General features: G+C 40.2%; 2 protein-coding genes across 3 annotated transcripts in view; both read left to right on the plus strand.

Moving 5' to 3' along the window:
- Positions 1 to 1,835, plus strand: part of LOC119503969 — a 32,974-nt gene extending 31,139 nt beyond the window's left edge. The window contains exons 4-7 of one of the 2 annotated variants that reach the window (XM_037796052.1): positions 313 to 362; positions 526 to 905; positions 1,025 to 1,139; positions 1,238 to 1,835. In XM_037796052.1, the coding sequence (XP_037651980.1) occupies positions 313 to 362; positions 526 to 905; positions 1,025 to 1,139; positions 1,238 to 1,614 (922 nt within the window). In that variant the 3' untranslated portion in view covers positions 1,615 to 1,835. The remainder of the gene's footprint in view (positions 1 to 312; positions 363 to 525; positions 906 to 1,024; positions 1,140 to 1,237) is intronic. The other variant, XM_037796050.1, reaches the window with a different exon arrangement.
- A 5,712-nt stretch (positions 1,836 to 7,547) lies between these two features.
- On the plus strand, positions 7,548 to 11,116 carry LOC119503971. Its single transcript, XM_037796053.1, has 5 exons — positions 7,548 to 7,557; positions 7,690 to 7,730; positions 7,816 to 7,924; positions 10,002 to 10,175; positions 10,321 to 11,116. Exons 1-5 carry the CDS (start codon positions 7,555 to 7,557, stop codon positions 10,942 to 10,944), a joined length of 951 nt encoding a protein of 316 aa, XP_037651981.1. The 5' UTR covers positions 7,548 to 7,554; the 3' UTR covers positions 10,945 to 11,116.
- The last annotated feature ends 11,368 nt before the right edge of the window (positions 11,117 to 22,484 follow it).

The following is a 22,484-nucleotide window of genomic DNA, read 5'->3' on the forward strand; positions in this document are numbered from 1 at the left end:
GTCCGCTTTGATTTGTGCACTGTGAAACCGAACCAGACTAAAATGAAAACAAACCAAAAGTATCAATTTCACTCTGATTCGGACTAGCCAAAATGGACTGTGGCTTGTGAAAGCGCCCTTAGTTGACAGAGGGTTTCCACACATCTTCCAGCAGTATGCCGTTGAATCCGGTGCCTCTCAGTGCCATGGACAGCCATGCCATTGCTCAGGATAGCAAACTTCCAAAGAAAGAAAAAAAGGACTGTAGCACACTGATTGACTTGCAGCCTTTAATTGTCCAAAGATTCATTTCTCATCTTTTCTATCCTTCAGTTCGGCAGGTCAGCCGTTTGATCTATTCCCATGGCGCAACAGTGAAAAAGGTAAGATAAGATTATTTATCCCAAGAGAAATTGTTGTGCAGCAGTTGCAGTACAAAGTAAGAAGAGTGCAAATATATAGAATACATCTTTTCCTAACATGTCATAAAACCTTGAAGCAAGTATTTTCCATATTACATCAAATTCCTCTTGCATGTGTTTGCAGGTTCAGATTACCTGACACAGGTGTCAGACTATGTATCCATGCATAGACACAAAACTTTAGACTTAGAGAACCCACTTGGTGCCACATTGACAATAGGAGACCTGGACGACACCATTTACAGTGAGGAAGAGGACGAGGTGAATGGGTGGGGGAAATTCTACCTTCCCGAGATAGTAAGCATGCAGGTTGTAGGTGTAGTGGAGGGGACCTCGTGCTCGAGTGACCAGCTCGTTCTGATGACCTGTGAGGACAGAAAGGTGTATGCCTACGATGGAGAGAAGCTGCATTTGGTGTCTTCAAGCCTGAGGCAGCTACATTACAACGGAATAAAGTATCCAGCACCCAAGAGATATTACGAGGGAGAGGCCTTCAAACACAAGGTGAGAAGTTACAGTTAAGCTGCTGGGAACAAACAGGGCTTTGTGATTGTTGACCCTGATGATTGATCACCTGTGGGCACTGACAACTTTTTTTTTTTTATATGGTCTTTTGTGTGTAGACCGAGGAGGACTGGGCAGAAGTGCAGAAGAGGCTGGACCAACAGCATCATGAACTGGTGATGTCAAAAAAGTCTGAATTACTTGAGAATCTCAAATTGCTCAAACAAAACATAGGTGGGTATCTTTGTCTTTGCTGCAGGGTAAACGTTAAGGTCTCTTTCAGTTGTCTCTTGTGTGGAATAATTAATCATTCAGTAATTTTTATTTTACAGAGTCACGGGGGATCTGCATGTCTTTGGACTGTGGGAGGAAGCCGAAAAACCACCACACAGAACATGCAAACTCCACACAGAATGGCCCCAAGCCGGGTTCGAACCCAGAACCTTCTTGCAATGTGGAGATATCGCCAAACAAAACAGCCCCAAAAGAGGGGCACCAAAACAGCCTGGCCACAATACCGCCGCGAGTGTTTCGGAAAGAATGGCCCCAGAAAAGGCAACAGAAGTCCTGGGCAGAAAAGAGAAAACGAGGGAAACGAGTGAGCTTTTGCATTCCTGCAGTTACCACAAAGCAGTTACGCTGCCACCGCAACTCCAACCGCTCCAGAAGGCCCAGGCCGGTCAAGCACTGGGTCAAGCAGTGGGGATAGCAGTGGGTATAGCAGTGGGTCACAATAGAATAGAATAGAAAGCTTTATTGTTACTTTACATGGTACAACGAAATTTGGAAGCTTCTCCAGCTCAGTGCAGTTAAAGGGACTGTTTGTTAGAATCAGAAATGCTTGTTATCAGCGACACCTGTAGCCGTTAAGTCAACGAAAGTCAGCGTCGGGCTTGCGCTTGCTCGCTCTACATAGACATGAACGAGCATTGCTCAAAACAGTGAGGTGACAAACCTCTGTTGGTCTGGAGGAGCTGCAGCATTTATTTCTGCACAAACGTCCACTGTACATTCACTAGATATTCTCAGAGCTAAACTAACTCTTCTGCAGTGTGTAGTGTGCGCGCATGCACGTGAGGTGGAGCGAGCTGAGTGAAGGCAGGCAGGCAGGCAAGCAGGCAGAGGAGCAGAGTACAGCAGAGACTCCGGCCCTGGAGACCAAAGCTACGGTCTCCTCCGCGTACTACGACCGCGGCCAACACTGTTTTGCAAGACGGGCTTCACTAGATATAACTTTGAGGTTTTGGTGCTTCTGTGTAGTTTGTGTCGGAGTCTGAGTCTGAACAGTGTAGCCACACGTGAGCGCGCATATGCGAGCGTGCATGGGACACCGACCCGGGTGATTTATATGTGTAAGAAGTTACAAACAGTCCCTTTAAAAATAGATAAATAAAAACAACAGACAGCTACAATACACATTCATTCCTCCAATTTTACACATAACATTCACAGTACCCATTCGTTCCCCCGATAATACACATATGTTTGGAGTGCTTCTCCGGATCAGTGCAATTAAGAAAAACTGTGTATAAATAGTGGAGCTTTTTCACTAATAAAAAAATAATTATTGCACAAGTTACCTCAGATGTTGGCAGAGGGGAGGATGAGGAGGAAGCTGGACGCTATCCTGGAGAACCCCTCCCACCCCCTGTATGATGAGCTATGAGGGGCAAGGCTGACCCCCATATGAGAACTACAGTATGAGGACTTTAAGAACTTTAAACACGCACTGCAACCATCTTGGACTCTAACCATTGGCGCACTTTACACTTACTTAACACTAAACATCCTATATACCACTTTATAGACTGCACATATGTACATGTTACATTTATTTATTGTACATACTACATTTATTTATTGACGGACTGTACACACTATGTTCACACATTCACTCTGTATCTTTTATACCTCTATTATTGTTTTTATCATTTTTATATACCTTTACCTCTCCTGTGTTTCACTCTGTTTGCTGATGTTTGCTGATGTTGCTGCTTTGACACCTGAATTTCCCTCCGGGGATAAATAAAGGTTCATCTTATCTTATCTTATCTTATCTTATCTTATCTTATATGTGATGAATGCAGATAGTTTCATGCATGGAATAAGGAGTCAGTGAATGGTTTTATGAAAATGATGTGAATCATATGTTAAGGCCTTCACAGTCACCAGACCTCAATCCAACCTATCAACCATGGTTACATTAAAGGTTTTGCTGAAAAATACACCCGTGTTTGTGTTTTATTAATGCTTTCTAACTCATTTTCAAAGCACAACAAACCCACTATGACACTCTTTTCTACTATTACTATGTACAAAATACTATAGGATATTATAAAAGATATTAAAGGGAAACCATCAACAGAAACCTTGTACAGGTTTACAACGTTACATTAGAGCTTATAGGCCAGCTATTATTTTCAGTGTTAGATACATTGTCATTTGTACAGATTACCTGGATTGTTTACTTGTACTTAAGAACCTCCTACTGAGCCACTCTAGAGGCCTGTACTACAAAGCAGGCTTCGTGGTTATCGAGGTAACTTCAGGGTTAACCCTGGGTTTTCCGTACTACGAATCTGGTTCACTTCTTACTGGGGTAGATCTCCATGGTAACTTATGCTGAACGGCTAACCTGCTCCGGAGCAGGTTATGTTCCAGATAAGAGATCAACTCGTATGAAAGCACTTCCTACTGACCAATCAGAGCTCAGTGCGGTGATTGTATGGTAATATTACACACATATGAAGAAGTTTGAGTCATAATCCAGGCTAACAACAACATAGTTTAAACTGACAAATACAAGAAAGACAGCGGACTTTATGCTGTGGGTGTTTACCGCTTTGATTTATATTTTTATATTTATTTCTTTTTACTTGGTCTTGAGTCCGTTTCACACCGTCAGAGAGGGTGGAAGCAGGTAAAAGGATTTTTATATTGTCATAGATGCAACCCACTTCTTGAAGGGTAAAAACATAGGTAATCAATTAATCTATTACATTCTTAAAAGCTAATTATATCTAGACGACTATACCTGACTTTTGAGTATTCCGTTAAATTAATAAATCTGTTAATTTACGCATTCACACATCCAGAGTTTTTTCTTTTATCAGCTGTCCTTTCTGCATTTGGCAGCTTCAACTGTGTTACTTTTAGCCTGGATTATGTGTTTAATTTCTTCGTATTTGTCTAATATAGTTTACTCTTTGTATAATGTGCCGCTCTGCCTGTCTGTCAGTAGTCTTGTTCATGTCTGTGATTGGTCAGATGCTGCAAACACCTCCTCGTTCATGTGAACGCGCTCATAACGAGATTGGAAAACCCTGGGTTGACTTACCGAGTTGATAACCAGCTTCGTAGTACAGTTTAGCGAGATGTCGTTTGTTAGGGTTAGTGAAGCCAGATAACAAGAAGATACCCTGGGTATGTTGAACTCGCTTCGTAATACAGGCCTCAGGTCCTGTTGTTTTTCGTTTTGTATGTAACCGGGCAGCAAACTAATTTCCCTGTAAGGGACAATGAAGATGCTTTTATCTTCGTTGAAGAACTTTTATTGCAACTAAATCTTTAATTATCACATTTACTGACCATTTTAAACATCTATATGTAACATTTAACAGAAGTGTGTTTCAAAAAAGACTCTTCTTCCTCTGTAGTATTGAAACTTTTAATGAATTAATATGAGTACTTTTTCCACCTCTGCTTTTAACAAAAGTATTTTTATGAGTGACAGGATGGCAGTAGGAAATTAAATTGTAAAAAAAGTTAATATTCTGTTCAGGGAGGCTGAAATGGGGCTGAAATAGTTGGGTGAGTAGAGGGACAGGGATGGTTGGCAGTTGAGGAGCAGGACAGCCTTGGGAACAAAGGTTGCCCTTCTCCTCTGTGTCCTGCAGCATGGGCAGCGAAGCCGGCGTCCTGAGGGGTCGTGCGAGGGGTAGTGCGAGGACGTGCGAGGGGTCCTGTAAGAACAGGACGGCTGACCTTAACATCTGCTGCTCGCATAGGGTGGAGAGAGCTCTAACAGGAAGTCCAATAATTTTGGAGCAGATTTGACTAATGAAAAATTAAATTAAATTATATATCTAAAATCCTGTATTGTGTAAACCAATGTGCTTGTGTTGTTCTCAACTTAGCTGTTACTGCATGAGCGGGATTTTCCATTTCTGCTTATGTTCAGCAACTTTTTTTGCTTCTGTTGGATGTGGTGCTATTTTAGCAATACAGACATGTCATGTCTTGTCTGAAAAGTACTCTAGCTAATGAAGTGTTGCAATATTTTGCATTCATATTAGGTTCTATGGCCAGAGGCATTCTGTTTTGGGGGGTGGCTGTAGCTCAGCGGGTAGAGTTGTCGTCCTTTAACAGTAAGGTTGGCAGTTTGATCCCTGGCAGAAATGATGTTAGTTTACTGTTTAGCTGTAAAATGAGAGAGTTTTGTGATCCGGCCGCCATGTTGAGATCAGTTGAAGAAATACCAAGCACCGCCCACCATCCGGAGCAAACTTTCTCATTTTGCAGCTAAACATTTGAGGAGAGAAATAGTCATTACAGTAACAGAATATTGATTCATATTTGATCAGCGCTGCCTAGTTTGACCGTTTGATCGGAGTTTGCAAGTGATTGACAGCTGCCTCTGTTGAATGAACAGCCAATAGGAATGCTCTCTCTCTGAAATGACCTGTGATTGGCCAAAGTCTCCCGTCACAAGCTAGATTTTTTAAAGCCTGAAAACAGAGAGGAGGAGCAGAAGTCTAGTTTTCTCTCATAACACTTGAATTATAATATGCTGAAATGTTATTATGAAGTTTTTGCCCAATGATGCCAAAGATATTCTGCTTACTGCAGCTTTAAGACTTTTTAACTTTAAGTTTTCGGGTTGTCCATCTGCCCGGTCCACTCTTGTGAATGTGATATCTCAGGAAGGCCTGGAAGGAATTTCTTCAAATTTGGCACAGATGTCCACTTGGACCCAAAAATGACCTGATTACCTCCGCTAAGGCCAAGGGCCTTGAAGGGTGTTATGTTTTCACCGGTGTTTGTTTGTCTGTCTGTTAGCAGGATTACTCCAAAAGTGTGCGATGGATTTGAATGAAATCTTTGGAGGGGTGGGGTGTGGCACAATGAACAATCCATTAGATTATGGTGGCGATCCGGATCATGATCCGGATTCAGGAATATTTTTAAGGATTCAGATCAGCCTGAGCATTAAGACCACGTGGTATAACACATGCACAGTGTAACTGATGACGCATTGATGATACGTGACCCCGCCTACTTCTTAGAGCAGAGAGATACGTGTGTGGATGTGAGGCGAGACATCGAGGTGCGGGAGCTGCTATCCATCCGCGGTGAGAAAGAAAAAAGCGGTAGATGACAGTATGAGAGACAACGTAGTGTAACGTTATACAGACATAACAAGGCTGCTGAATGAGAGAGGCATCCGCGGTTACGTTACACGGAAACACACCGTGTTAATAATAAACCGCCCACCTCATGGTACCGTCAGCTGTGAGCTGTGATCTGTTTTTAAACTCAGGCACCTTGGCGGAGGTCTGCGCTCTCCGAGTGCCATTCTAGTTCAACCTGATGTCACACCAGAGCGTGTAATAGACCCGCCTGTCCACTACAGGATATCGTGTCAGTGTCACATTTTGCCTCGAAGAGACGTGATTATTACATGCCTGCATTAACGTGCAGTACCAGCAGGGGACAACAAAGCCGATTAGAGATTACAGATTTAGGATCAGGCAACAATAAGGGTAAGTTAGTTAGGGTAAGGGAAAACGTCATGGTTGGGCTTAAAATAAGTGCGTAAACTAAGTGAAACATGTACAGAAACAACATAACATCAGTTCGGAAAACACGCTACAAATGTCATTAACGCAACTTGCAAAAAAAAAAAACGAGCCGCCCACCATAAGTGGTCTTTCTTACTTTTTATACTACGGCACTAGCTTGGAGCTTTGTATGGAATACGGAAAACACTTGACAAGCAACACTTCATAACACTGCACCTTCATGCAAGGCGTGTAATATTCACGCCTCGGCGAGGCAAAATGTGACACTGACATGCTTTCTTCCAGTGGACAGGCAGGTCTATTACACTTTTTGCCATGAGATTGAGTTGCCTGATTAGATTTTGGTTGTCAAAGGTCAACGTGACCTCACAAAACACATTTTTGGCCACAACTCTAGAATTCATATGATAAATATGACAATTTCACACAAATGTCTAACAGGATAAAATGGTGAAGTGATGACATTTTGGACAGACATGGATGTAAACTGCAACTTGACTGGTTGGCAGAGGCATACAACCACGAGGAGGTAATTCTAGTTTAATTGTATTTTCTCAAACAATGTATTAGTTCTTGGTGTAAACAGCTTTTAATTTCAGGGGTTTAGTGCTCTTTATGTGTATCCACCAGCACTCCTTATACAGGTACTTTAAAAGACTTCCTGCTGCCAGAACTATGACATTCCAATAAAACAATAGATGCATTCAATAGATGTAATGTATGTATGTCAAGTTTTATTCATATGTTATTGTAACTGTCATGACAATTTCATCACATCAAGGAGTGTCTGTTTGAATCAGAGGGCAGAGCTTAATTTCTTTCTTTCTGTTTCATCTACTCGACTGACAATGGTGAGTAGCTGCTTTTAAGTGCTTCTCTTTGCCATTATTTTATATCTTTATGATTAATTTCTACATTGCTAATTTAATGTGTTGTCAGTGTAATTGTTGTAATGTGCTGTGTATTATTTCTGATTGCATCAGGCTACTAACGTAAACGGGACATCGACAGAAGATACAAAGAGGTGAGTGAGCTGATTTACTGAAACACAAGTTGTTATTGCTGCATCCTGCTTTTTTATTCAAATATTTAATTTTTTATTATTTTAGAGCAGAAGAGTTTCTGAAAAAGAAACTATCTTTCAGAGGGAATGCTTTCCTGATTATCCATGAAATGGTGAAACTGAATGCAACACACCCTACACTGCTTATGGATGAGGTACGTCTGATGAGGACTGTAATGAACTTTTGAAATATTCTGTTTTTGGACATAATGCCTTGTCACAGTGTATGTTGTACACACAGTGCTTCTCAGTTACACACAAACACGGAGAGCGATATTTAAGGGATAATATACAGCGAGTCGGTCATCGTTGTGAAATAAACCCTGACAGGGTGATCACGGAGGGGTCTTGCATTGCCCTGAAGGGGTTTATTTCTCAACAATGACCGGCTTGATGTACATTATTCTGCTTATTACATAGCTACTTAGTTAAAGGGATAGTACAGGTGTTTTTTGAAGTGGGGTTGTATGAGGTACTTATCCATAGTCAGTGTATTACTTACAGTAGATGATGGTTGGCACGCCCCCAGCTTGGAGAAAAAGACTGGAGCACCGTCATCGGAGCAAAGCAATACAGTGCTGTGGACGGGGACGGGGATGGAAAAAAAACATATTTTAGCCACCTAAAAGAAAGGTTCACCTAAAAAAATGTATATCCGTTTAAATGTACGCTATATTTAGAATATTTTCACCTCTTTATCTTGCCATCAGACAGACCTTCTCCTTTCCGACGGGGAAACTGAACTGAAAGTGAAACTTATTTATGCTTTCTCCAAAGCCAGCAGGCTCAGATGATAATACCGTATAGATACGTTTCACTTTTGGTAAATTTCGCCGTCAGAAAATATTCTAAATATAGCTTACACTTAAACGGATATTATTTTTTTTAGGTTAGCCTTTCTTCTAGGTGGCTAAAATGCGTATTTTGGACGTCCCCATCTACAGCACTGTATTGCTTTGCTCCTGTGTTGGTACTCCTCTCTGTTTCTCCAAACTGGGGGCGTGCCGACCGTCATCTACTGTAAGTAATACACCTACTATGGATATGTACCTCATGGTCCTCCAGAGTCCGCAGAGAGAACTGTGACCATAGCAACGGTCTGTTATACATAGCAGTGGCAAAGAGTCTAGAAGCAAAGAAATGCTGGTGCTGTTTTGACAATGGTTGCTAGATGGCGCTGCAGTAGTGCTGCCACCATTTTGGACTGTAAACACCAATGAGTCCATAGCCGTGAATATATAAAGAGACGTCTTTAAATCAGAGGATAATTTTTTTGAGGTAAATCAACTAAGTAAGAAAACTTAAATAGCCGTCTTTTAAATCGTTATGTCCTTAAAGTCGTAAAATCAGCTAATAGCTGAATCCAGAGTTATTTTCCTCGGCATAATAAACGTGCATCAGACCCACGGAACTGCACCTTCCTGCACGCTCATTTGACATATCCGGTTCTGCCAGCTTCCTGCTAGCTGTATGTGGCTGTAATAATGGATATATTGACTGTAATTCATCACTTTTATTATCTTATAATACACCCATGGGCTGTATGCTGTAGCCTGTACCATGGTGGATGAACATCTCTGTTCCCAAACAACCAGCTATCGGCCAGTAGCTAGTAGTGCTAGTAGCATGACATAAACAGAACATAATGTATTTGTAAGTTATTTACTAACACGCAGGGCAAAAGCACAGGGCACAACCTCTTATACATCCATGGTCTGTGGTCTGTTGGACGTAGATTCTGGGGGTCCTTGACATGAAAAAGTTTAAGATTGCTCTCAAAATCTGTGTGATGGATTTTTGTAACTTCTATTTATGTCCATTGCTCACTTTATGCTCCTCTGGGAAGCAGTCGGGCAAAAAAGTTTAATAAATAAATAAGTAAGTAAGTAAATTGTTATAATAGTATGCATATTTATAAAATTGTTATTGTTCAACACAGGCCATTTAGGTAGAGACATTAAAATTATAATAATAGAATAGAAATAATTTTGTAAGCAGACGTTTAACCGGCATCTGATGGACGCTTTCAGTCCGAAATGGCGGTGTAGCTCAGCTGCTGGGCGCTGACATTGCAATGGAACGAACAATTGACTTTCACTTCTTAGCAATATACGTTCTTTGGCAGCGGTCTGCTATAAAGAACAGACTGTAGAACGCCGTGATTGACCAATCACAATCAATTATTCAAAAAAGACGTGTAATAACAGTCTTGAATGTGTTTTGACTTTACAGTTTCTTCACAGCATCTTCTTTTTGGGAAAGTTAAACGATCCAAAATTTATTCCAGAATCTCTTGTGAGTAATGATAAAGAGATCAGCAAAATGTTGAAGGACTTCCCTCGGCCTTTTGCCCTCTATTCCTCTCATCTACCCAAGCGGAGTCCATTCTCATGTGTGCTGGACATGGTAAGATTATCAAATATAATTCAGATCTTCTTTGTAAAGTTGTATAGAATTGCTACTTCACCTAAACATCCTCAAATATTACAGTTTATGATTATTGTACATCAATGGCGTTGATAATATTGATAATATTTGTGGTTTCTTACAGATTGTCCACCTGTATGGAGAAAATGACGAAAAGGAAATAAGAAAAAGGCTGCAAGACTTCGTCAGTGAACTGAAGAAAGGTGGATCAAATGGCCTGTTCTCCTCCACCATCTGTGTCTCTCAAAGCGACATCCCAAAAGGTACTAGGTACTACGGAGTCTCCATGTCCACTTCAGGCTGTAATCCCAGGAGAATCATGATTGCCGCGTCCTGTCTTAGCAGCTGGGACAGTAAGGTGGCTGATGCAGTGATGACCTACTATCCAAATAAGACCAAGAACCCGGATTTTGATGGAACCATCAAACTTCCACAGCATGTCAGGTGCCAGGCGTATGACATCTGTCCAATAAAAGAAAAGCCTCCTTGCAAATCCTGTGGGAATTTGTTTGGTTTGGGAACAAGTGAAAAAAAAGAGTGGCCCTATGGCAACTGTGCCGAAGCTGAAAGTTTGAGCAACTTACTTAAAGATGATGAAAGGGTTAGAGAGCAAGTACAACCAACATCTGAGACGTGCACAGATAAGAACAGGGAGAAGGTTAAAAAGAGTGTCTTGACAGAACTTAAACGTTTGCTGGGTAAGAAATCTAAATGGAAAAATACGAATTTCTACGACCCAAGAGTTTGATCTTAAAAGGGGTTAAACATATTGAGTACAATTCTTGTGGTGATTTATTATAAAGTGACCAGATTGATCTATTTTGATATGATTCTTTATCAGTAAAAACTTCACTGTAACCCTCTAGGCACTGAAATTTGAACTTTTTTTTGTGGATATCAAATTCATGTGATGTATTGATCACAATAAAATAACAGTGACGTAAACTCAGGTTCATATTTTGTTTTGATTGTATCTCTTGCAACCTCATCCAAACAAGTGACTCTTTACTGAGGATAATTAAGTATTCAAAGACCAAAAAAAAAACAAGCTATCATCTCATCTACAATGCTGTCAAATTGAACTTTTCTGTCATGTTCAAGGCTTTTGACACATTCATCAAAAGCATATTATACATAAAGTTGGAAACAAGTTGCTTTTGAATAACTCATTCATTGACCATGGGACATTATACAGACATAACCCAAAAATCTTTTGGAATATAGTTGAAGATATCTCAAGGAGGTCTAAATAAGTCAAATTGTTGTTTTAATTAATCAAATGGTTAATGTATATTAACCTTTACACAGTATACGTCTTCTAATGTAAGAAACTTTATTACATTTGTCATATACATACACGTACATACATGAAATTTGACCTCTGCATTTAACCCATCCTAAGCATTTAGGAGCAGTGAGCTGCTGTAAAGCGCCCGGGGAGCAACTTGGTGTCTCACCCTCAAGGACACTTTAACATGGATCAAACCGAGGCTATCAAAGGGGATGCGATGAGTGTGGGGTACCACGGTTTTACACTCTGCGACTCACCTTACCGTAGTTTCACAAGCGTCTCTGAGAACTACGGTGGACTTCAGGTAACGTAGAGATGTGAAAGGCTCTCTCTAGAGCCAGAGTTTGGTTTGTCCGTCCTGGGCTACTGTAGAAACATGGCAGACTTCGTGGAGAGGTCATGTCTAGAAGATAACCCCCAAAGTGCAAAAACTTGCAAAAGACCCCTATATAGATATGAAGGGCTCCTTCTAAGCTAACGAAAACACAATGATTCTGAGTTTCAGGTGATTATACACTAATGAAAACATAGTTATGAATTTTTATATTCGATTTCTGCTTTAGAGTGCTACAGGAATGAGTCGTAAAACCCGGAAATGAATTTTGTACTACGACATAAAATATGTCATTAAAAATCCCACTCGTGAATTTTTAAGCCTTGATGCATCTTGAAAAAGGTGGTTGCTAACAAGTGGCTAAATAAGACTACTAAACGTCATCACGCCGACTTGTCCACCTTTACAGCCTCATTGTGTATACTCACGTTCATGAGACCATTTGCATTCACACTTCAAAAATCATAATAGTGGTGTTCCTTTGTGGAGATTATATTCTTGAACAAAATGTGTAAGTATCACAAACGTGTGTTTGCCACAGAGTTTATTTCCTGCAATAATCCAAAACCCAATGGAAAAATCCCATTGGCTTTTTGGAGAGAAAACCGGTGTGATATTAAATTCCTGGTTGGCCTACATAAATATGTCATCGCTGCAGCACTCTATTGGATCTCCTGAAATGTTACACACTGTTCCTTTAAGATTTAATACTTTTTTTTTTTCTTTTCTTTTTTTTGGAGCCGTTTCACCCCCACCCATAATGTATTGGGTTTTTTTTCAGCTGTGAGCTGCTCCTCCATTTCTTTGTGCATTGCATTGTGGGAGAATAGTGTGCATCAACAGCACATACAAAAACACAACACATCACATAACATTGCTTTATTTATGTACATTTTAATACATTATTCTCACTTTTGCTTCAAACCACCTGTTCTCCCCCTTTTGTCTGAACCTTGAACCAGCTCATGACATCAGGCTTGAATTTGTTGTGACAAATACTGCCTTTACCAATACTGCTGTTCACTGGCATCATTCGTAGCTCCACACTATCATCCACCGTCATTTCCACTGAAGAACAATCAATCTGTACTATAGCCTACAGCTTGTAAATTCAGAGAGTCACACTGGTTGACTCAGTAGTTTAGCATCTAACATTTGTGTCTGCACTTGTTTTAGCATTGGCACACCTTCAATAGTTGGATTCAAACAAAAACTCATCGCACCTCACCCTACCAACATACAAACACTCTCTGTATGAAGTAAGCAAACCGGTAGTATGACATTGAGTGTGTTCCAATCCATGTACTTCCAGAAGTACACTTCAATGTAGTGCACTTTGTGCACTCAGTACTCACTTAAGTAGTGCGTAAATTTCAACGGTGTAGGGTCGTCTCAAATCGAATACTCTGACCGGAAATGACGATTGGATTGCAACATTTGACCGCGGCTCGTTACCCGCCAAAATATCTTCTGAAAAAAAGTAAAAGCAGAGTGGAAATTACGTTTCCAACGTCGTCGCCTACGCCTACGATGTGTCCTCCTGTTGGCTGAAAATGCACCGGTATGTTTACGTATTGTATTGTTTTATTCTGTTATCTACGTATGTTTGAATAGTGGTCGTGGCTCCACCCCTTCCGCCACGTTGCCAAGATGGCGACAGTTGAGTGTGGAAGGTGTCGAGCGTTCCACACTCAAGTCTTTTATTCGCATTATTTCTGATAAGTTCACTCCTCATGTGTCATGTTTAGTTTTACTTCCTGTCTCTGTGTGTTTTCCCACCTCCTTGATTATTCCTCACCTGTCTCTGATTTTGCCTTAGTCTTCTCTGTTTATACACTCCCTAGCTCTAAAACTGAACCTGTTACAGCCTCTGAAAGACAGCATTGCATTGTGGGAGAATAGTGTGCATCAACAGCACGTACAAAAATCTACTATATTTGGTCTGCATAGTGTCTGGTTTGAGTAAACTCTATTTGTCACTTTTCAAGTGTGAACACACTAAGAAGCTGCTTAGAGTCAGTATGTAGTTTAGATTTGTGACACGATGGAGGATCACCAGAAGTCTTTAACGCAGGCCTGCATGGTCTCCAGTGTCCTTTAGTGTGCTTTGTTATTTTCCAGCATACAACATTTTTCACTCACCTTTGTACCCCCTACATCACTACCTTTACTGATTTTTTCACATAACATTGCTTTATTTATGTACATTTGAATACATTATTCTCACTTTAGCTCCAAACCACGTGTTCTTCCCCTTTTTTCTGAACCTTGAACCAGCTCATGACATCATGCTTGAATTTGTTGTGACAAATACTGCTTTTAGCAATACTGCTGTTCAGTGGCATCATTCGTAGCTCCACACTATTATCAACCGTCATTTCCACAGAATAACAACCAATCTGTACTATAGCCTACAGCTTGTAAATTCAGAGAGTCACACTGGCTGACTCAGTAGTTTAGCATCTAACATTTGTGTCTGCACTTGTTTTAGCATTGGCACACCTTCAATAGTTGGATTCAAACAAAAACTCATTGCACCTCACCCTACCAACGTACAAACACTCCCTGTCAGCAGTAAGCAAACCGGTAGTATGACATTGAGTGTGTTCCAATCCACGTACTTCCAGAAGTACACTTCAATGTAGTGCACGTTGTGCACTCTGTACTCACTTAAAGGGACTATTTGTAACTTTCAGAAATGCTTGTTAACAGCGACACCTGTGGCCTTGAAATCAACGAAAGTCAGCGTCGGGCTCGCGCTTGCTTGCTCTAAATATACCTGAACGAGCGTCGCTCAAAACAGTGAGGCGACACACGTCAGCTAAAACCACAATATCACTCTATATTTCAGCTGCTTGGCAGTAATGTTAGCTGACCAGACGAAGGTCTCTACATGAACATGATTTAGATCTGATCCTAGTGTTGGCTTTTCCTGCCTAAGTGCAGGCTGAAGCAGCGGGGCTCTGCAGCGTGTCTCCCTGCTCTCTCCGCCCGCAGCCGGAGAGAGCAGAGGAGACACCGGCACCCGGTCGGTAACGAGAAGACAACGTAACTCTCTGAAGAGCTCTGTCACTTCACAAGACACGGGAAACCTCTGTTGGTCTGGAGGAGCTGCAGCATTTATTTCTGCACAAACGTCCCCTGTGCATTCACTAGATATTCTCAGAGCTAAACTACCTCTTCTGCAGTGTGGAGTGAGCGCGCGTTCACGTCTAGAGGTGGAGGACGCGCGCGCTGTCTGAGTGAAGGAGAGCAAGCACCGGAGACGAGGCTCCAGCCACACGCGAGCGCGCATATGCAAACGCGCATGTGTGCCGACCAGCTACATTTATATGCTTGAAAAGTTACAAACAGTCCCTTTAAGTACTGCGTAAATTTCAACGGTGTAGGGTCGTCTCAAATCGAATACTCTGCGGCGCACTGATCGGAAATGACGATCGCAACATTTGACCGCGGCTCGTTACCCGCCAAAATATCTTCTGAAAAAAAATAAAAGCAGAGTGGAAATTACGTTTCCAACGTCGTCGCCTACGCCTACGATGTGTCCTCCTGTTGGCTGAAAATGCACCGGTATGTTTACGTATTGTATTGTTTTATTCTGTTATCTACGTATGTTTGAATAGTGGTCGTGGCTCCACCCCTTCCGCTACGTCGCCAAGATGGTGACAGTTGAGTGTGGAAGGTGTCGAGCGTTCCACACTCAAGTCTTTTATTCGCATTATTTCTGATAAGTTCACTCCTCATGTGTCATGTTTAGTTTTACTTCCTGTCTCTGTGTGTTTTCCCACCTCCTTGATTATTCCTCACCTGCCTCTGATTTTGCCTTAGTCTTCTCTGTTTATACACTCCCTAGCTCTAAAACTGAACCTGTTACAGCCTCTGAAAGACAGCATTGCATTGTGGGAGAATAGTGTGCATCAACAGCACGTACAAAAATCTACTATATTTGGTCTGCATAGTGTCTGGTTTGAGTAAACTCTATTTGTCACTTTTCAAGTGTGAACACACTAAGAAGCTGCTTAGAGTCAGTATGTAGTTTAGATTTGTGACACGATGGAGGATCACCAGAAGTCTTTAACGCAGGCCTGCATGGTCTCCAGTGTCCTTTAGTGTGCTTTGTTATTTTCCATCATACAACCTTTTTCACTCACCTTTGTACCCCCTACATCACTACCTTTACTGATTTTTTTCACATAGCATTGCTTTATTTATGTACATTTTAATACATTATTCTCACTTTTGCTTCAAACCACATGTTCTCCCCCTTTTGTCTAGGGTGATCAGATCCCAACAAACCAAATGTGGGACAAAGAGTATGTTTGTGTGGGACAATGTGGGACACGTTACCAAGGCTGAGAGGTAGTCTACAATTTTGATATGTCTATTTAACTTAAATGATAAACATTTCTATTCTGCCCTGTATCCTGTAACATTTCTATGTTTTGCCTGAATGCAGCCATAGATTGTCACATCTCTTTTTGAGCCGCACGTTTCTTGTCAGACTCACATGAACTGTGTCCCTTAATGTCGTATCCCCCTGTGGCAAATTGAAAAACAACTGGCAAATTTCATAAAAAACTCTGAGAATCGCCTTCCACCAGCTTATAAATACTTAAGTCTTTGTTGTAGCTGCTCTTCCTTTTCTTTGTGGTAGTTTCCATCATATTCCGCCTAGATCTGCATAGCTTGTGACTTTGCGGTGACTCGCAATTTTCTCCGTTGGGCGTAGCGTGGCAAAGACAGTGAAATGTTAACCTGCACTTGACCCACATGTGCGCAGTTTGACAGCAAACAGCCCCGTAGTGACAGCCTTCCCTGCTTTCTCCACAGCCATTGGATAAAAGCCAGATTTTAAAAAAGCATCTGTCCTGCAGTGGTTTGACTCTTGAAAACTAGAGCCAATGAAATTGTGGGACATTGTCTCAATATGTGGGACGTGGGAACAGGGATAAAAATGCTCTGCAGTCCCTCGTAAAGTGGGACACCTTGGTCACCCTACCTTTGTCTGAACCTTGAACCAGCTCATGACATCAGGCTTGAATTTGTTGTGACAAATATTGCTTTTAGCAATACTGCTGTTCAGTGGCATCATTCGTAGCTCCACACTATCATCCACCATCATTTCCACAGGAGAACAATCAATCTGCACTACAGCCTACAGCTTGTAAATTCAGAGAGCCACACTGGCTGACTCAGTAGTTAAGCATCTAACATTTGTGTCTGCACTTGTTTTAGCATCGGCACACCTTCAATAGTTGGATTAAAACAAAAACTCATTGCACCTCCCCACACCCACCGTACAAACATTCTCTGTCAGCAGTAAGCAAACCGGTAGTATGACATTGTGTAAAAAGAAAACTAGATAAAAACATAAGAACCCACGGTGACACAGGTGTCACATGTCTTTTAACCTACAGTGTAAGGGAGCAGCAAAACCTGAATGCACTGAAAGCTCTGAGTGTCACGGCCTGGTTCTCTGCCCAGAGGCCCTCGGACTTTTTCTTAAGACTTAATCTTGCATCCTTTTAGTGGCTTATATTGCTTCTGTTTTGTCTGGAGGATTTTGGTTTCTAGGTTTGGGGTTTTCTGTTACATTGTCTCATTCTTCATTTAGTGATTCCCGTTTTATTTCTGATAAGTTCACTCCTCATGTGTCATGTTTAGTTTTACTTCCTGTCTCTGTGTGTTTTCCTGCCTCCTTGATTATTCCTCACCTGCCTCTGATTTTGCCTCAGTCTTCTCTGTTTATACACTCCCTTGTTTTCCCTGTTCCCCTGCCAGATTGTCTTTGTTCATCCCCCGTGTGTACATCACTTTCCCTTATTCCTCGGCTACGTTCCAAATCGCATACTTACTTACTTTTCTTTTTACTTTTAGTACGTACTACAGCTGCTCTTACAAAGTATGTGCTGTTTTTGAATGCGGTATGCATACAAGTTAAGTCTTGAACTTTGACCCTCTTGCTCATATGGTGCCTTCAAATGGGGTCGTGTTTACCGTGTTCATGAGAAGAGTCCATATGAACGCCCACTCTTGTGGTATTCAGGACGTCGTAAGTGGGAAGTTTCTGAAAGCTCTGAGTTGTGACATGTTTGTTGACGTTGTCAAAAATGGCAGAGGCCATGGAAGTTCATTTATATATATAATATATTGTTATATAATTTTAGTCTTTTTTTTTTTTTTTCTTCAGAATACTATAATATGTCTGACCTCATCTTTCTCCTCTGTCATTATGCCTCTGCATTTCCTGCATTATGTTACCCACTTGCTAGCTCGCTAAATTGTTAGCCTCTGTGGCTTCTAGACGCCGACCGTAACGTTAATATTGCCGTTGCTTAGCAGCGATGTTCTCACGACTTAACCACTTGAACGCCGAGCATTTTGTGTACACGACTTCCCATGTTGTAAACACAAGCTCAAAATGAGAAAGTTTGCTCCGGCTGGTACTTCATATTTCCTAAACTGATCTCAACATGGCAGCCGGGTCACAAACTTTCTCATTTTACAGCTAAACACTACAAGATGTTTCTGAAAACATTTGAGGAGAGAAATAGGCATTACAGTAACAGAATATTGATTCATATTTGATCAGCGCTGCCTATGTTTGACCGTTTGATCGGAGTTCGCCAGTGATTGACAGCTGCTCAGAGACGGCAGACTCCAGATCAGCTCTGATTGGTTGTTTCCCTCTGGTCTGTGAAATCTTGCAGATGCCATCAGGAGCACTGGAGGACACAGAGGCACATGATGGTTTTTTTCAGATTACCTGTCTCATTTACTACTGTCAGGATATAGTGACCGTTTTATAAAAATAACTTTTTAATCAGATTTGCTCCAATTCTACCCTCTGCAGCTTTAATAGAAAAACTATCAGTGTTCATATGTTGCAGCATATCATATATTATTTTAACATAACTCAAACAAATTAGCAAATGGAATCACGTGTTCATACGGCTGCACTGATATAGCAGATATAAGAATGGAGAAAACGTGTATGCTTTCTTCATCTGTATGTGTTCATGTATTCTGCTACTGAAACAGCTCCAGTATATATTGACAGGACTGGAGCAAAGTATTTTCTTTCGCACAATGAGACAAAACAACCACAGACAACAAAATAACTTTTCATGCACCTGAAATATAATCACATCAAACTGTTCACACTTCTTTTTATTGAACATAAGCTATTATGATTAACACTGAAACATCGTTTTGACAGATGACTTCATGTTGTCTTTTTCCTCCAGTGGGTTTGTCTCAGTGGCAAAGATTCACCACTAGATGGCAGCACAACCATGTTCAGTTAAAACCTGCTACAAGCTCTAAATCAAAATCATCACTGAGATATCTCTGTGTTATAGATTTATATTAAATCTTTAATATCACAGTTGAGTCCAGAGACTTTAGCAGCTAAATCAATTTTCTACTGCATGACCTGGATTTGATTGGAAGGTGTATAAGTTATGACTACACCTGGGGTCAGCAACCTTTTTGATATGAAGTTCCACTTTTAAATTTTCTTTTTAATCAGAGTGCCATATCAACATTAAGGTTAACATTAAGTTTAATTATGACACCACATCAAAATTGAAATCTCCAACAGATATTTTAATTTTATTTCCATCCATATAGCATAGCAGAGTTTTAAATCAGGACATTGTAATTATCAGGGCTGTCAAAGTTAATGTGATAATAACACGTTAATGCAAATTTGTTTTAACACCACTAATTTCTTTGACACGTTAACACAACTTGTGATATTTAGGTTGTTGCAGGCTCAGTTTTAAAGCTAGAGAGAAGATACTGGCATCAAATGAAACTAGAAAACCTAAGGAAGTATGACCAACCATGTCATACTAGCATGTCGTCAGGGAGGCTAAATATCGCTCCAAACTAACGCCAAATTTTGTCGAGGAAAAACTCGCATGGCCATTTTCAAAGGGGTCCCCTGACCTCTGACCTCAAGATATGTGAATGTAAATGGGTTCTATGGGTACCCACGAGTCTTCCCTTAATAGACATGCCCACTTTATGATAATCACATGCAGTTTGGGGCAAGTCATAGTCAAGTCAGCACACTGACACACTGACAGCTGTTGTTGCCTGTTGGGCTGCAGTTTGCCATGTTATGATTTGAGCATGTTTTTTTATGCTAAATGCAGTACCTGTGAGGGTTTCTGGACAATATTTGTCATTGTTTTGTGTTGTTGATTGATTTCCAATAATAATAGAAGAATTTCTTTTTATAAAAGCCCAGTTTTGGTGACCTCTGATACATTCTAATGCTACTATTCCATCATATACACTGATCTTAATTATCATGTATTTTAATGAGTTTGCCTGTCTGATTGTAAACATGTAGTGAATTATTGTAAAGGAGAATCAGGCTTCTAGTGTGTTATAGCCCAGAATCTGTAATAGTTATTCATATTTAAAACCAGTGTGTCAGTGTGCTGACTTGACTACGACTTGACCCAAACTGCATGTGATTATCATAAAGTGGGCATGTCTGTAAAGGGGAGACTCGTAGGTACCCATAGAACCCATTTTCATATCTTGAGGTCAGAGGTCAAGCCAAGAGACCCCTTTGAATATGGCCATGCCAGTTTTTCATCGCCAAAATTTAGCGTAAGTTTGGAGCGTTTTATCCTCCTTCCCAAAAAGCTAGCATGACATGGTTGTTACCAATGGATTAGGTTTTCTAGTTTATATGTACCTTTCCTCTAGGTTTAAAACTAAACCTGCTACAGCCTCTGAAAGACAGTAAAGTCGGCAGGTGTCAGAGGGTTAAGGAAAACGGTTGGGAACCACTGCTGTAGAGTAAAGTAACTGATCATATCCTGGTTATTACTGTCTCATATAGTTACAGACTGTTATGTAAGGATGCTCAGATTGCTCCCTGCTGGACGAAAGCTGGAAATACTGGCCCTCAGTGTTCATCACATGTTCTTTAGTCATGTGAAACAGTGTGTCATCATCACCGATACAGTGAATTAATACTCGATGATGCTGCTTGTGTGAACTGAAGACCCAACACTTTGAAAGGGACAACCCTGCAAGTTAATGGTGATATATTGTACATGTGGGACATCATATCTAGTCCCTTCTGTGGACCAGCATCCGAAAACCTGCAGTCTTTGTCTCCCTCTGCTGGTGATTTAATTAAAGTCCTAGGTGTCAAACATAATTGGGAATCATGCTCATAGTTTGTTAATTATGCTATTTACTTTATTCTAGCTCAGACATATTAAACATTTCAAACAATATTGCTACTGATAGTCCAATTACAAAGATGTGAAGATACAAAGTTGCACATACAGTATTATAAATACTATAATGGATATTTTTTTAACACAATTTTCTTTATATGGAGTTGGGCAAAGCAGAAATTAAAGGGAAGGTTATCCTACAATGTTATACAGTATATAAAGCTGGTGTCTATGAGAATAAAATAAACTAGATATAGATTTAATGATTCACTTACAAAAGTAAAGGTCAGGTTTCAAAGACTTGAAACTTGACTTGGACTTGCAATAAATGACTTGTGAGCATCTCTGTTTTTTTGTTCATGAAAGTATACTTTGAATACTTATGAGATTAAAAAAATTGATTTAAATGTGTTGTTCTCGCATGCCTCTACGGTGAACGGATAATACAAAAACTTGATGAATTGAAGTAAATTCATATCAAAACATCCTTTTACAAACTCACACACTTTAATAGTCTTCTCTATCAAAAAGTAAGCACAACTACAAGTCAAGTATTCTTTTCTGTAGGCCTATGAGGCAAGAATACTTAATTATACTTTTCTTAAGTATATCTTGATCAAAAGATTAAGTAAAAAGACCTATAAGCCAAGTACACTTAGACTTTTTTGTATACTTGTCAATATAAGTCAAGTATACTTAGTCTTTTTTGTATACTTGTCAGTATGAGCCAAGTATACTTAGTCTTTTTCGTATGCTTGTCAGGATAAGTGAAGTATACTTAGACTTTTTTGTATACTTTTCAGCATAAGCCAAGTATACTTAGACTTTTAAGTATCCTTGTCAGTATGAACCAAGTATACTTAAGTATACTTTTGTTATGTATATCTCTGATAGGTACATAAAAATAAACTGAAAGTATACTCGCTTTTTTTAAGTTCCAAAGAAGTATACTAATAGCACACTTGAATAAACTGCATTTTGGTAAGGGATTTCAAGTCTAGTCACTATTATATAGCCCTCTCAAAAATATGTGTCAGAAGACTATATATTATATGTAAAAAACACATGGCACCCTCTATCTTTAAACCCTTCATGTAGATAAAGAAATGTATTTAAAAAATCTCACTAATGACAGCTGCGCCTGTGATTGGTTGCCATACTGACAGAAGTATTCAGATCATTTAATTCTTGAGTAAAGGTAGCAATAAAAAATACTTTACAAGTAAAAGCCCTGCTTTTAAAAAAAATTAAAAGTACAGAAGTATTAGCAGAAAAATATACTCAAAGTATTAAATGTAAAAGTACACTATTATGGTAAGCAGTACTTTTATGTTGCACTTGTCTAAGATGGAGCTAATTCTAATTGCACTGGGTAGTTAAATCTATTGCAGTGCATCATGATTAACTAATCATATGTTTGGTATGTAAAATCCTAACCTGAAAGGTAACTAGTA

Source organism: Sebastes umbrosus, chromosome 15 (genome assembly GCF_015220745.1).
Source record: "Sebastes umbrosus isolate fSebUmb1 chromosome 15, fSebUmb1.pri, whole genome shotgun sequence".
In the NCBI taxonomy this organism is placed as follows: Eukaryota; Metazoa; Chordata; class Actinopteri; order Perciformes; family Sebastidae; genus Sebastes; species Sebastes umbrosus.